The sequence below is a fragment of the Lagopus leucura genome, unplaced genomic scaffold (assembly GCF_019238085.1).
Source record: "Lagopus leucura isolate 7727_CA_CO unplaced genomic scaffold, USGS_WTPT01 Super-Scaffold_100014, whole genome shotgun sequence".
NCBI lineage: Eukaryota > Metazoa > Chordata > Aves > Galliformes > Phasianidae > Lagopus > Lagopus leucura.
The window spans coordinates 4,572,934-4,587,735 of record NW_024962268.1 but is presented as its reverse complement, the minus strand read 5'-3'; the positions used below and the strand labels follow the sequence as shown (position 1 = coordinate 4,587,735).

General features: G+C 37.7%; 1 protein-coding gene across 1 annotated transcript in view; it reads left to right on the top strand.

The window, feature by feature from the left end:
• DMGDH (dimethylglycine dehydrogenase) overlaps nt 1-14,802 on the top strand; it is a 50,250-nt gene that overhangs the window by 15,730 nt on the left and 19,718 nt on the right. The window contains exons 6-12 of the mRNA XM_042875322.1: nt 1,797-2,045; nt 3,230-3,428; nt 7,490-7,659; nt 7,792-7,945; nt 8,374-8,539; nt 11,032-11,162; nt 13,870-14,087. Of these exons, the coding sequence (XP_042731256.1) occupies nt 1,797-2,045; nt 3,230-3,428; nt 7,490-7,659; nt 7,792-7,945; nt 8,374-8,539; nt 11,032-11,162; nt 13,870-14,087 (1,287 nt within the window). The remainder of the gene's footprint in view (nt 1-1,796; nt 2,046-3,229; nt 3,429-7,489; nt 7,660-7,791; nt 7,946-8,373; nt 8,540-11,031; nt 11,163-13,869; nt 14,088-14,802) is intronic.

Sequence of the window (14,802 nt, the reverse complement as noted above, 5' to 3'; positions counted from 1 at the left end):
CAGCAAGGGCCTCATCCCAAACAGTGCAAGGGAGAGAGTGGGCAGGCCACAGATTGGCACTTGTCATCTGCCCATCATCCAGATTTCCAGACAAATTTGTGTGGAAGATGCACAGGCATATCCATAGAGACAATCCCAGGCCACAGACAAGACAGGAAGTCAATAGTAAACAGGGTCAGAGACTGCTCAGTTATCAACAAGCAGGTCCATGGTGATGAGACTAGGTTGAGGCCAAGCTGGAAAGTAGTCCACAGATCAGGGTCTGGATCAATGAGGTCCATGTCCAGGCACAGGCATGGTTGTGACAGAGCTGTAAACAGGCACACCTCCAATCAAACCAGCTCAGACTGGTACTGAGCGGAGCAGAAGCGGGGCTACAGGACTCCTGGGCAGGGATGTAGGTTAACGTCACAAGTGAGATCACTGAGGCATGCTAGTGCTCACAGGACGCTATGAGCTAAAATTTGACCAATTCTTGGAAAATGTGGAATTGGAAAGTCTGATTCAGAAGAAAAGTAAGCTGCAAAAAGAGAGAAAAGCTGCGTGTTAAGCTGATCATCATGCGTGTATTCCTAGGACAAAGGGAAGTTCTATTAAGCAGCAAATCTTGCTGACAACTTTTCTTAGAATTGGAGCTGACCAATTATACAGGAACCAATCTGCATGGCCTTCTTTTAGGGGTACGTGCAGCACACTGCCTTTAATTTGAAAGGCCCTGTTGCCTCAGCCTCTTCTCCCATTTGCCTTCTGCCAGCCTTAACATTGTCACCACAGACTCCTCTGAAATTGCTTCTTTACTTCTTTATTCTCTACTTTCATTCCATTTCTGAGATCTCCATTCTTTCATCCAAAGAGTCAGGAGAGTGATGTTGAAAGACATTCCAAGCTTGTAAGAGTACGTGCCGTCTCAGTCTTTTGTATCTGCTCTGTTCTCTCATCTGTACATTACAACCTCACAACAGACATGAACCATGCTTCAAAGCTAGAACTAAGAAGACACTGGTACATCGCCGGTACATATTAAGTGAATGCGTCTTGCAAGGTAGAAAGAACTGGTCAGGAAGGACCCTAGCAGAGGAGAATTAGGCCTTTATCTGTAGAAGTTTACATTAAGGACTTTGAGCAGGCTCAAGGGCTGTGAAATTGTTACTCACTTTTTCTGATCGTGATTTGTATCTGAACGTTTAATTAGACAGCTGCAAGAGAGCATGCTCAATAGTTGCCAATAAGAAAATCATAACAAATTGACTATTACCTGGAAGGCCTAATTAATAGAATTTGCATGGTACATATAAAAGAAGAGGGAAAAATTAGCCAGGTGAAGGAACTGCCTTGCTGTATTAGGACTTCTCTACTCTCTTGGAAAAGCATTCTAGCTGTTTTGTTTGAGAGTAAGAGGCTAGGACAACAGCTATTGTATGAGTTAATTTGTCTGCTTGTGTTTTTGCTTTCTGTGCATTGCAGACCTACTCTGAAACAAACCATGAGAGTTGTGGAACTGGATAACTGAAGTTTTGAAGCCTTCTGAAGTTTTGGAAACTTATTTTTTCAGTGATGTTTTTAAATACTTATATACTCAAGTAATGTTTGGTGGTAAAATTAGTAACAAGAATGTCAAATTGTGGACTGAAAGTAACGCTGGATAATACAAGAAATAATTTTAAAAGTGAAAGCGTGGAAAAAGATTCTTCACATTCCACAAAGCATAATGCTTTTAGCCAATGTTTTATTGTTATTTTCCATTAATTGTATGGAAAGTGTTTGAATGTTAGTATTTTCTTTGTTGTTTTCTGTAGGATTTTGGGCCCGTGAAATAGGCAAAATGATTGGCCTGCAGCACCCTGTCATACCTGTCCATCATCAGTATGTTGTGACATCAACTGTCCCTGAAGTGAAAGCCCTAAAAACAGAATTGCCTGTGATTCGTGACTTAGAAGGATCATATTATCTAAGGCAAGAAAGAGATGGTCTTTTATTTGGTCCATATGAAAGTCAGGAGAAGATGAAGCTGCAGGACTCTTGGGTCACAAATGGAGTCCCACCAGGTAACTGAAAATATTAAATCTTTAGATTTGATACTCAGAAGCATATGTTTTAGTCTGTATTACTCCCACCATGTCAAAATGCCGAATGAGTTGGAAAACAGAAAATACTTGCAATACATGATTAATTGAAGCACATACACTTTTTTTTCAAAGAACAGCCATGACCTCTAATGTAAAAAGAAAATAGAAATAAAAATTTGACATAAAAAATACACAACTGCAACATATTCTTGCCTAGTCTCTGGATAGGTGTCTGTTTGTTGTGATCAAATCAATTTACTAAATCTATTTTATACACTCTTTCGCATCCGAATAGAGTTGTTTTTTTTTAAGCTTCAGTCCTGTCCAGCATACTGACAGGGGCTTTCAAGTTTTGACTGCTCTCTCAGAAGTAATGTGGTTTTCAAATAGGAGCAGAGATGAAGCAAAGAAATGTTTTAATCAAAATACTGCTTTCAGATGTAAGTGGAAGAGAGCTATAGATTTGAATTGATTTTTTTGTATGAAAGTATCACAAACTTGCCATACTGCTGGTTATTATAAAAAAAAAAAACTGTGTTACATTTAAGCTCCGTGTTTCTATTAACTTCTTCACATAAATTTATCTTAAGTCAGTGTATTGATGTTTAAAAAAAAAAACAACACAGAAGGTGTTTCCTAAGGAAGGGAAGTTAAAATTGCTGGGCTTTGAATGACATTGTCTCAGCTTCCCAAGCTTATTGCCTCCACTAGCAACAAGTCCTTCTACAGAGTGATGTTTAGTATCTTAGAGCACAGACTAAAAACTGAATTATATTGAGGAATTTAGTAAATGCCATGGAAGTCATAAGCTGACCCCAGCAGTATGTTTTTTTCTCTCTTCAACTTGTTGCCATAATGAGAAAAATAAATTGATCTTCCTAACAGAGAAGGAAGTTTTCTGTCTTCCTCCATTTCTTTTCTACTTCTTTGTTGAATTTTCATGACCTTAGGGTTAAACAAATATGCATAAAAGACAGTGTAGCTGCAGTGACAGTAAACTTGATCCTGCAATTAACTAGGGGTTTATACACACTGTTTTTCTCATGTAGTGTGGTAAAAGTTTGAACATACTGATTAAAAAATGAATTTTATATATCTAGATTGCGTAATTCTAATTGAAGTTTTTCAGTGTAATTAACAAGTACATAATGATATTCCTGCAGGTTTTGGAAAAGAACTTTTTGAGTCTGATTTAGACAGAATAATGGAATATATTGAGGCTGCTATGGAAATGGTTCCAGTTCTGAAACAAGCAAACATCATAAACACAGTTGCAGGTCCTATCACTTATTCTCCAGACATTCTTCCTATGGTGGGACCACATCAAGGCGTCAGAAATTACTGGGTAGCTATTGGGTTTGGGTGAGTAAATTTGTTGTGACAAATTTTGCCCATCATATTGTTAAAATAATAGCTAGCTTGAGCTTTGCAAAATCTCTTTTTTTTTTGTTTTGTTTTGTTTTGTTTTTTTGTACCCATGCAAAATATGATTGGAAACAGTCTTAATAACCTCTATCCACATATTAGGAACTTAACCTTCTCTCCTTCATCTTACAACTAACATTTTTTTTCAGTTTGTTTCTTCCTTTATTCGGAATCTATCCAATACCTGTGATATTTCATGAAGCAGCAGGAAGTGAGTACTAGTTGGTACTGTCTGCTCAGCAAGTTAAAGCCATGAAAGTGCTGAATTCTCCAGTTCATTTTATGCATCGCTTTGTATTATGTTGCGTTCATAAATTGTTTGTTATATGCTGAAAATGGTATCACTAAAGTTGAGGTTATTGTGCTGAGGTTAATGTGACAACAAAAATGAGTGTTTTACTGGTGTTTCTTCTCTTCTGTCCACTGTGATATCTTCTTTGAGTGTGATATGCATTTAATACAGTCCGGCTGCACTGAAGTCAGTGATAAAACTCCTACTGACTTATCTTTAATTGTCTTAGCTTGCCTGTTGTCTTAAGATTGATAGAAAGAACTGAATGCAATTCCAGGTGCGTGTTATTGAACACGTTCTGTTTACATTGCTTTTCTAATTGCCTAATTTGCTGTTCAAAATCCAGCTAAGCTTTTTCTAGTGTTCTTTCTGTCCAAACCAAACAAACCCTTAGATCGTAAGATAAGGCAGTATCACTGACTTGCTTTCTGAGGCCCTCAAAATAAAAGGGTTTGGTAATTTTGCAATGATTCATTGTGAAAGGTGTTCACCTTTGCTGCTTGGATTAAAAAAAAGAACCAACAAAACTGTTATCTTTCAGTAACATTTGCAGAACTTACAGTTACAAAAGTGGTTTGCCTAGTCCGAGTTCAATGGGAAGACTATTTAAGTTCATTACTATGCTGCCAGACTTTGGAGCCTGTTTTCCTTCACTGGCATCAGTGGGAGCAGAATCAACGTTCCATACAGGAATAACTGGAAACCAGTTTGTATGCTTAAGTTTCTTAAAAAACCTTATTTCAGGAATTTGATTAATCTCTAAACGTATAGACACAGGTTGCAATTATAATGCTGTGAGCAGATAACTTTGTCTGCTTTTCAGGGACTTTTGACTTGTTCTGCACTGCTGGGTCACAGCGGTGTTTCTGCCAGTGTTGTAATCTTTTGTGTGCATTAGCAAATCCTTATCTCACAGTCAGCTGGAATGGACATTGTGACAGAGGACTTAGTGCTGTTAGTTTAGAGGATTTTTATTATCTAAAATTAGCAGCATGCTAGGCATTTTAATGTGCAAAGAGGTTAATAAGTATAGTTAGCGGGGCATATAGCACTATTTATTATTAAGGTTGCTCAATGCTTCCTGACTGTTTTCAGTTATTTATAGCTTTGAAATTCTTAACAAGAGGCTAGCATTCTATTCAGGGAAGTTGGCATCAGGGCAGTATAACTACTCAAAATAATGAGTATATTGTAAGGGATGTTGTTTTGCCATGTTAAGCTTTTTTGGTGGAAGTCTTTCTTTCAAAGAGCTCCAATGTTCCTTTTTGCTGAGAATGAACTTCACATTCATTTTGGCAGCAGTGACCTTTCTCGTAGAAGATGTATCTTTGTGCCATTCTTCAAAAAGTCTATAGATGAGGACCAGCCTTTATAAAAGTAATGGCTAATGAACACTTAACAGAGACTCACTTGATTTTCTCAAATTCTATCCAGATCTATTGTACAGCCAGAGACTGAGTTTTCCTGCAGAAAAAGAAATATTCAGGGTAAAAAAATGGCTAAACCTGGGATGAAGTAACTAGAAGAGGGACCACTGTGTTCAGGGACTTGGATTTCCTAGGAAAATGACTGGAATGAAAAACTTCAAAAATCAGAGAGAAGGGATCAAGCATGGGATCATGGTTGGGACCAAGCAAGGGATCAAGTATGACACTTGCTGGTGGAATAGGACATAGATGGTAGAGAAGATTGCATAGAGCAGAGTATCATTGGCAGGAACTGAAAGAAAACAAAACAGAATGGCATGTTGTGTTCTCTAAGGCAGGTTTCTCTAACTCTCCACATGAAGACTGGAACTCCTAAGCTGTACCAGTCTTTACAAATATACCATGCCGTCACTGCAAGCTATAGCAGAACAAAGATTTATTAACACAATCAGCTCTCCTTATCTGAGTTGATGAGGGGTTTGGACATCCTACGAAATTTAACATCACTGATGGTGTAAACTCTGCTGGGAGCACCGTAGATAATGAGCTATATGTGCTTAATGGTGGAGAGCTCTGCAGAATGCAGAAACCAGTCAGCCCAGGTGCAGATTTGTACCTGTCATAGAAACTCCACACTGCATGGCTGCTAAGTGGACAGTCTTGCACATGGAAGTACTGTGCCATTATCTCAGCAGTCATTAGCTGAAGATAAAAAGGTTTCACTGCATTTGAGTTGTTGCCATCCATAGTGTGCTTTGTGCTGCATATCCCCTGCTTCTGGCTGCACTGAATGGTGCAGGGAAACTCGAGATGGCTGTAACTCCTTCTGGAGCTATGTTTACAAAACCGAAACCCATGAACACCTAGCAGCTGGCTAACTAAATCAACAGAAGAATTGACTGGCTATTCAGCAGTACTTAGAGAGTGGCTGTTTACAAGCTGTCATCCATATCAGCTGTGTGATATGAACTTCTGCCGTGAATCTGAAGATTTCTGATGAATGTGCTAAAGGAGTGTGTTCATGTACTCAATTGATATTTGTTTTATTAAAACACACAAACAAAACTCATCCCTATAACAACAACAGCACTCTGTCAAAGTAATCTCAAGGAGGCTCAGGCATTCTACAGCTAGAAAGTGCCAGGACTAAGGATAGAACTAAGTCTTCTTACGCATATGCAATAGGATCAATGTTATTTATTTTTCAGAATATTTTTATCTTTTTAATGCAGGACATAGAATTCAGAATGCAAAATTTATGAATGGCAATTCAGGTTTATTTTAGCTTCACTATTCAGTGTGATTCTATGAATTGTTGCATGCTAATTTTATCTTGGTTTTGCACAGGTTTGTTATTTCTTCAAGATTTTTTCTGTTCTACTCATTGGAGCATTCCATAAATAACTCAAGAATTTGTTTTCGTTGGCCGTCTATACAGAAGGATAGTAGAGTACTTTCTGAGACATGGGAAAATTTCTAACAAAATAACTCTATGTCCTGATGTTTCACACACTTACTAGATAGAAGCAGGAAAGGCTTTTGCTACACACTGGTAGAAAAAAATTCCTACATGTGTATTTGTTTAGCAGAAATTTTCTGGAACCGTTTGTCTTTGTAGTATTGGAGTATGGAAGGGGCAAATCAAGTAAGAAAAGACAGCTCTCAGTTCTGGCACCACTCAAAGAAGTCTCCTACCTTTATCCTCCATTTCCCAAAATTCTCTGATTTTCTGTGGAGCAATGTAATAGGTATTGCTATTATTTAAATTTATTTAAGGCTGTCTTGATAATATTATCTCTTAACTTCTGCTGCTGTTCTTGTCTCTGTAATGTAAATATTCACCGTAGCTGTTAGAATGTGCTAGTCTGGTTTTCAATTCTGAGTCTGGTTTAATCAAATTTGATTGTAAAAGATGTACTTTATGGCTAGAAAGTGTATTTAATGGGTATCATTTAATTGAGAACTTTATTTAGTGTTAAATGTTAACATTCCTGGAAGAGACTATTAAATTCTGAACTTCAGATAAAGAAATATTTTTCTATAGTCTAAGCACCACAATTGCCATGTATCAGTGGAGTTTTGCTACTGATGGTGCAGTAGAAGTATCTGTCCGTAAAGAACGTAAAAATGAGAAAACAAGACAAAATGGAACAAACAACCAAAAGGAAGAATGAGGGGATGTTCTCATTATGTGCTGGTATTGTAGGATAGTATGTGCTAGTATTGACTGGAAAAAAAAAATAATTTGGCTCTGCAGGGCTCTTTGTTTTTTTTTAAAGGTATGGAATTATACATGCTGGTGGCATAGGAAAGTACCTGAGTGACTGGATCCTTGAAGGGGAGCCTCCATTTGACCTGATAGAATTAGATCCTAATCGCTATGGAAAGTGGACCACTACAGAATACACAGCAGCCAAAGCAAGAGAATCTTACGGTTTTAATAACATTAGTAAGAAAATATTTTTAATTGTACTTATATTCTGAAAATTAATTCCAACAAAGCCTGCCTCTAGATTTCTGTTTACATACGCATTTTTATATATTCTGTCCTGTGACGTAGAGTTTATTCTTTCTTCCCTAGTTATTTACCCTAAAGAAGAAAGATTTGCTGGGAGACCAACAGAGAGGACTAGTGGGCTGTATGATTTGCTGAAAACAAAATGTTCAATGGGCTTTCATGCAGGATGGGAACAACCTCATTGGTTCTACAAACCTGGAGATGAGACTGGATACAAGTAAATTAAAGATTTTGTTCGTTTTTGTTTTTGTCTGATAAATTGTCAGCAAGGGCCAGATGACTTAGATTTAAAGGCGAGTGTACATCTATCACTTGTTTCAGCTACAAGATGTCTACTAGGTTGATTTTCTATTTTTTTTTTTCTGTAAATTTACACATGACAGACTCATACGTTCTTCCAACGCTTCTGCAGTTCACAGTTTGTTCTGCAAAGTGGTTGATAAAATATCAACCCGTATCTTTCTCTGTTGTTAAAGGATTTAATAATTAAGCTATGTTAGACCAAGCAAAATATTGGGTAAGGTACCTACAATTAGGAATGTCTATCTGTTATTAAACTGAAGAAACTGAAGACTAACTACATTTTGTTGCAAAGAATACAAAATGGCTAGATTCTGTGTCAAGTGTATAAATGCTCTGTTTTAGACCCAGTTTTCGGCGCACAAATTGGTTTGACCCAGTGGGACGTGAGTATAAACAGGTTATGGAAAAAGTTGGTGTGATTGACCTGTCACCATTTGGCAAGTTTAAAGTGAAAGGCACTGATTCTGTTAAGCTGCTGGATCATCTGTTTGCAAATGTTGTTCCAAAGGTAAATGGAATGGTGATAACCGTTTTAATCTGAGATATAGACAAACAAGATGTGTTTCAGAAATGGAAAATGTGGCATAATATTGTCATAATATCTTTCAGATACCAAGTACTCAAGTCCTTTGAAGAAATTCCATTGTTAGGAGCAGGAACAGTGGAGTTTGTACTATAGTAGCTTTAAGATGTATCTTTTGACAGAAGTTATTGAGTGGCAGAGTTGTTGATGTTACAAGAGATCCCATTGTTGTCATCTTGTCCAAACTTCTACTAAAGGAGGTCATCTAGAGCTGATTGCCCAGGACTGTGTCCAGATGAGTTTTGAATATCTCTGAAGACGGAGACTCCAAAACCTTTCTGGGCAGTCCATTCCAGTGCTTTGTCACCCTCACATTAAAAAAGTATTTTCTCAGTTCTGTGTTTCAAATCCTGATCTGAAGAAGACCTGGACTTCGTTTACAGTAATAGTTGAATAACTTGGAAGCTGCTTGCCTAAGATGCAGCTTCAGGTAGCAGAGGATAGCAATGGGATGTGTTCTTGCCAGACCACTGCTGGATTTTGTATTTTTTCTGAATCTCCAAGTGAACATTTTGTTTTGCTTTTAAATGTATCTCATGCTTGTTTTCCACACATCTCATAATGTAACTGTGTTTTATATCTGGCTGCCTAGAGCAGGCAGGGTTGCAAATATTCAAGATGTTCAGCTTTCAAACTCCTACCTGTCCTTCCTCCACAATTCTGAATCTGCTCACAGATTCTCAGAATACAAAAAATGGCAAACTGGCAAACTAACTCAGGTTTCTTATTATTGGTCTTCAGTTCGTGGTAGTACTCCTTCAGTCCCTTTTGTCTTCCTGCTTTGTCAGCCATTCTCATCTAATGTCTAACTGCAGAGATACAGCACCAGTCAGTGGTATATGAGATCCCTTTTTATGTCAACTCTATGACTCAATGATTTGGGTCAAAAGGTACATCCTGTTCTTTTCTGAAGTGCTACGGCTGTATGGTTCTGTTATTCCAGGATGCAATTTCACTTTTTTTTTTTTTTTTTTTCTTTTTCTATAGATTATTATTTTTATCTACTTTAGACAGCAGAAGGAGACATGGGGAGAGTACTAAGTACACTAAGTACACAGAAACTATAGTCACAGAGGTAGAAAAGGTAGAAGCCTTCTCAGAGCTCAGAGCTAGCTGAGCCTGTACACAAGAAAGATGTCCCATAAATTTGAGAGAGAAGAAGATCCTAAACTGCCATAAAATCATATATTTTACTGTATTAAATAGATTAAATGTTTTCTCTCCAGCTTCGTGTAGAGGTGATGTGACTATCAACAGCTGGTATTGCTAACACTTACTGAATGTATTTATGTTTTGAAGTTAAAGCAACATTAAATGGGAAATTAGGAAGACAAAAGTGAATAGTTTCTGTAGGGTTTAGAAGAGTGCTGAGGGGAAAAAGAGAGCAAAACAAAGAAAACAGCGTATGAGTGCACTTAAAAGTCTAGTTTTCACAAGAGTTGATTATTTAAGCTGTCTGGTATCATTCATGCTTGTCTGTGTCATGAAGTAATGCAGTGAAGTTACCAGAGATTCACTTGTACCAAAACTAGATTGAATGAGACTAGCATCAGACTGTGGAAATGCAACTGCGTACCTGTAATGTGCTGTTGACTATCCTCATGTAGTATGATGTTGAAAAAGAATGCCAGTATCTGCAATATTTTTACTTTTTTTGTTCAGAAGACTGGAATCTAGGTACTGTCTGGGTAATTGATAAGGTTCTTATGAAAGCAGAATGAAATAAGAGAAAATTCCTTCTCTGGAATCAGACAAGAGCAGTGGCTCTGGCACGTTTAAATTTTTCTTTGCATAGATGGTATCTGTATGAACACAATACGTGTTATGGTCATGGCTAAATACCTGTTGAAATTTTGCTTTTAGGGAAAACATTTATATACACAATGATCCAGATGAACAGTGATGTAGATTCATGGTAGGGAACTGAATAGATTATGAAAAAGGTAAATACATCAAGGCACAAAAACATAAGCAAATTCAATGTTTTTTTTTCTTCAAATTAAGAGACAAAGGATATGTCATCCTTTTGGGTTTCACAAATGTTGTTCACATGATTGAAAAAGAAAATTTACATCAATGTTCTGTACAAGGGTTTTTTTTTAATTCTGATGATCAGCAAACAAACTGAAATTCATTGGATCTGTTTGCATTTAAATGCATTCTTGATGACGTCATACACAGCCAGAAAATATTTACAAACATCTTTATTTATCTGATTTCTATGAAAAAAATATGGAATTTCACCTGTAAATATTAAGCATGGCTGATTCTCTCCTGTTAAATCATAGCAGAACAAACATAAAAAGTTATTAAGTAAATACGTATTTCCACATAATGATCATAATAATCTTTAATAATGATTAAGAATGCAGAGGTTTTACTTTGCATCCCGACTAACTAGAAATTGTACTCTGTAGGTTGGTTCCACAAATATAAGTCACATGTTGACACCCGGAGGAAAAGTTTATGCTGAGCTAACAGTGTCTCAACTGTATCCGGGTGAATTTATGCTTGTAACAGGCTCAGGATCAGAACTTCATGATCTGAGGTAAACTTACTTTTGATATTATAAGTACATAATGCCATACAATCACATTAATGTAGAAATCTTTTTAATAAGTTCCAAATTCTTAATGATTATTCAACAACCATTTCACTAGTTTCAAGATAATTCTACTTATTCATTGATCTTGGTTTCTTAGAAACTTGGTTTAACTGAATCCTGAAATGTAAGCAGTTGAATTTTGGGTTTAATGTTGGTGTAAAAGGTGGATAATTTACTGACAGTTATGTAATATATTTTAATCTAAGTAGTTCTTGTTTTGTTGTTGAACATATCTGTATTTGGCACTGTACGATGGAACACAGCATGGTTGTTCCTTTCCAGTGTTTTCTCTTACGTAAAAAAGAGAACTGACTTTTAACATGCACGACCCCAGAGGCACTGACCTGGCTAATACAGATGAGTTTTATTCTTTCTGAAACTATGATAATGTCTTCTGCTTTGGGCTCTGGAGCCACAAAGGGAAGTGAAAGAAAGGAGGTAGAAGCAGTTGCAGGTTGACTCCCTTTTTTTCAGTAAGATGCATTGGACTTTTTTTCAATAAGATACATGTTTATGGTGTTATCAGTGGCTGTACACTCATAATATGAAAAAAAAAGATTTTTTCTTACCTGTAATTTCTGACAAATCAGTTCTTCAAAATGAATCAATGAGATGAAAGGTGAAATTTACTACCCTTACACATGATGCACAATGCAGTTTCATAACAGCCCCATGCTTGTAAAAAAGGATAGGCCTACTGTATTTACTTTTAAAAAATTTGTGCAATGCTTTTTGGTACTCCCTTGGGCCTGAGATCTTTAAACACTGTTTAACAAAATATAATTTCTAAGATTTTAAATATACCCCTTTCATTTACTTTGTGAACTTCCTGAAAGATTTACGCAGCTTTAGTTTTTAATTAGAGCAAGACTGCAAGCTAAACTTGCTGGCAGTACTTTAAACACTGCATTCAGGAAGCAACAATAACATTTGTACATTTATGTTAGCACAGAAATTTATGCTGAGGTTCCTGATGTTCATTTCATTTGATGCTTTTTCCTTTTGCATGCTGAGATTTTATTAACACTTTCTGAATCCGAAGGCAGGTCAGTGTTCAGTCTTAGAATATCACTTCTTTTCTTACCTGTCAGCATGGATTTGCCAAGAAGTCATGCTTGATCAAACTGATATGTTCCTATGATGAAATGATTAGCTTGGCAGGTAGAGTAGAGCAGTAGGTCTTGTCCACCTGATCTTCAGTATGAACTTTGACACTGTCACCCACAAGATCCCAGGGTTAGTGCTGGTCCAGACCCATATGAAACATCTTCTTCATTAGTGATCTGAATGATAGGGCAGAGTGCACCCTCAGCAGGTTTGCAGGTAGGAGTAACCAATTTTCCAGGAGACTGTGGTGCCAACCAGAGAGACCTCAACAGGTTAAGCAAATGGGCTGACAGGAATCTCATGAATTTCAGCAAGATGCTGGAGGCCACCTAGGAAGAAAGCAGCTTGGCAGAAAAGGATCTCAGGATTTAGGTGGACATCAGGTTGAACATGAGCCTTGCAGCTAAGAAAGCTAGCATATCCTGGGCAGTAGTATCACTGGCTTGTTGAAGGAGGTAGTCCTTCCCTTCAGCACTGGTAGGGCCATATATGGAATAGTGTGACTAGTTCTGGGCTCTCCAGTAGAAGAGAGACATAGTTATATTGGACAGAATTCAATAAAGGGCCATTAAGTTGATGAAAGGACTTGAAGCTTATCTCCTAGGTGGGAATGCTGAGTGAGATGGGACTGTTCAGCCTGAATATGAGAAGGCTTAAAGGGAAACTTAGCAATGTGTACATAAATATCTTAAGAGAAGATGCAAAGAGGACAGAGCCAGGGTTTTTTTAGTGGTGCTATGTCAGGACAAGGGACAGTAGATGCATACTGTAACACGGGAAATTCTGTCTGAACATCAGGGAACAACAGTTACTTTACTGTGTCGGTGACAGAACAATAGAATCACAGAATCACAGAATCACAGAATGGCCAGGGTTGGAAGGGATCCTCAAGGATCATGAATCTCCAACCCCCCTGCCACATGCAGGGCCACCAACCTCCACGTTTAATGCTAAACCAGGCTGCCCAGGGCCCCATCCAACCTGGCCTTGAATACCTCCAAGGATGGGGCCTCCACAACCCTTCTGGGCAGCCTGTTCCAGCACCTCACCACTCTCTGGGTAAAGAATTTCCCCTTGATGTCCGACCTAAATCTCCCCTCCCTCAACTTAAAACCATTTCCCCTTGTCCTGCAGTTATCAACCCTTTCAAAGAGTTGATTCCCCTCCCCTCAGGTTGAGGTTGCCTGTATAGGACAGGTTGCCTGTAGAATCTTCTCCTTGGAGATCTTCAGGAGCCACCTGGTCATGGTTCTGGGCACCCTGCTCTGGGTGACTCTGCTTGGGCAGGGATGGAAGCAGATAGACCTAGAGTTCTTTACCAACCTCAGCCATTCTGGGATTCTGTGAAATATTCTGTGGAATAGCTTTCAATCTATCCAAAGTCTCTCACTTTCTTCACTGTACCTCAGACACTTGTGTTCTTTTACCAGTTACCTCATCAGAAATTGAGCAGTAAGAAAAAAACTGTTCATTTTTAATCTTGATATGGATCAATTATATTTTGATACATAAAGTAAACATCATTCTTGTGCTTTTCATGCAGATGGATAGAAGAGGAGGTAGTGAGAGGTGGATACAAAGTTGAAATAGAGAACATGACAGATGAGATGGGAGTGCTTGGTGTGGCAGGCCCATATGCACGACAGGTCCTCCAGAAATTGACAGCTGAGGATCTGAGTGATGGCTCATTTAAATTTCTCCAGTCTAGACATTTGAAACTCTCCGATATTGCTGTTACTGCCATAAGGATATCATACACAGGTGAGTGATAGAAAGACTCCGTAAGAGGCAAAAAATAATAAAATTAGTATAATCAAAAGTATATTGAATAATAAATCTCACTATGTGTTCTTAAGTGGGTTCACCACCCCTTTTTTAATGTGTGAGGAAACCCAGTGCATTGATTTTTCAGATGTGATCTGGTCACGGTCGGTTCCAAATTTTCCAAGATCCTCTTCTCTAGAATACCCTGTGGTGTAAATATTTATTTTACAGAACAAAAGGGCAGTTCTGATAACCTCTGTGGTATTTGCTGCAAAACCAACGTCAGGAATTGGTTTTGGATTACCGTATATTTTTTGCCAAGTGCTTTTAAAATACGGCGCTGAAATTTGGAATATTTGCTTTTCTGAGTTACTTATATTTCTTTTTTATATTAATCCCCATTGCAATAGAATGAATTCAGAGCATTCTGAAGCAGCTGAAATCACTGAAATTCATATTCTCTTTCTAGTGTGCAAAGTATGAACTAACATGTTCACTTTTTGCCCATTTACACTGTTACATGAGCTATTCACTTGCTGATTCATCATCTGCTTGTAATGTCTTAAGCTTCATCCCTAAGTGCGACTTTGTTACCCGATCTTTTCTTGCCATTTTTTTTTGGTCCTTTTTTCCCCCACTTAGATATCAGTTAACAGTTTAAATTAGAATAATATTACCACTATTTAAGATCTAGGGTATGAATCCTCTTGTG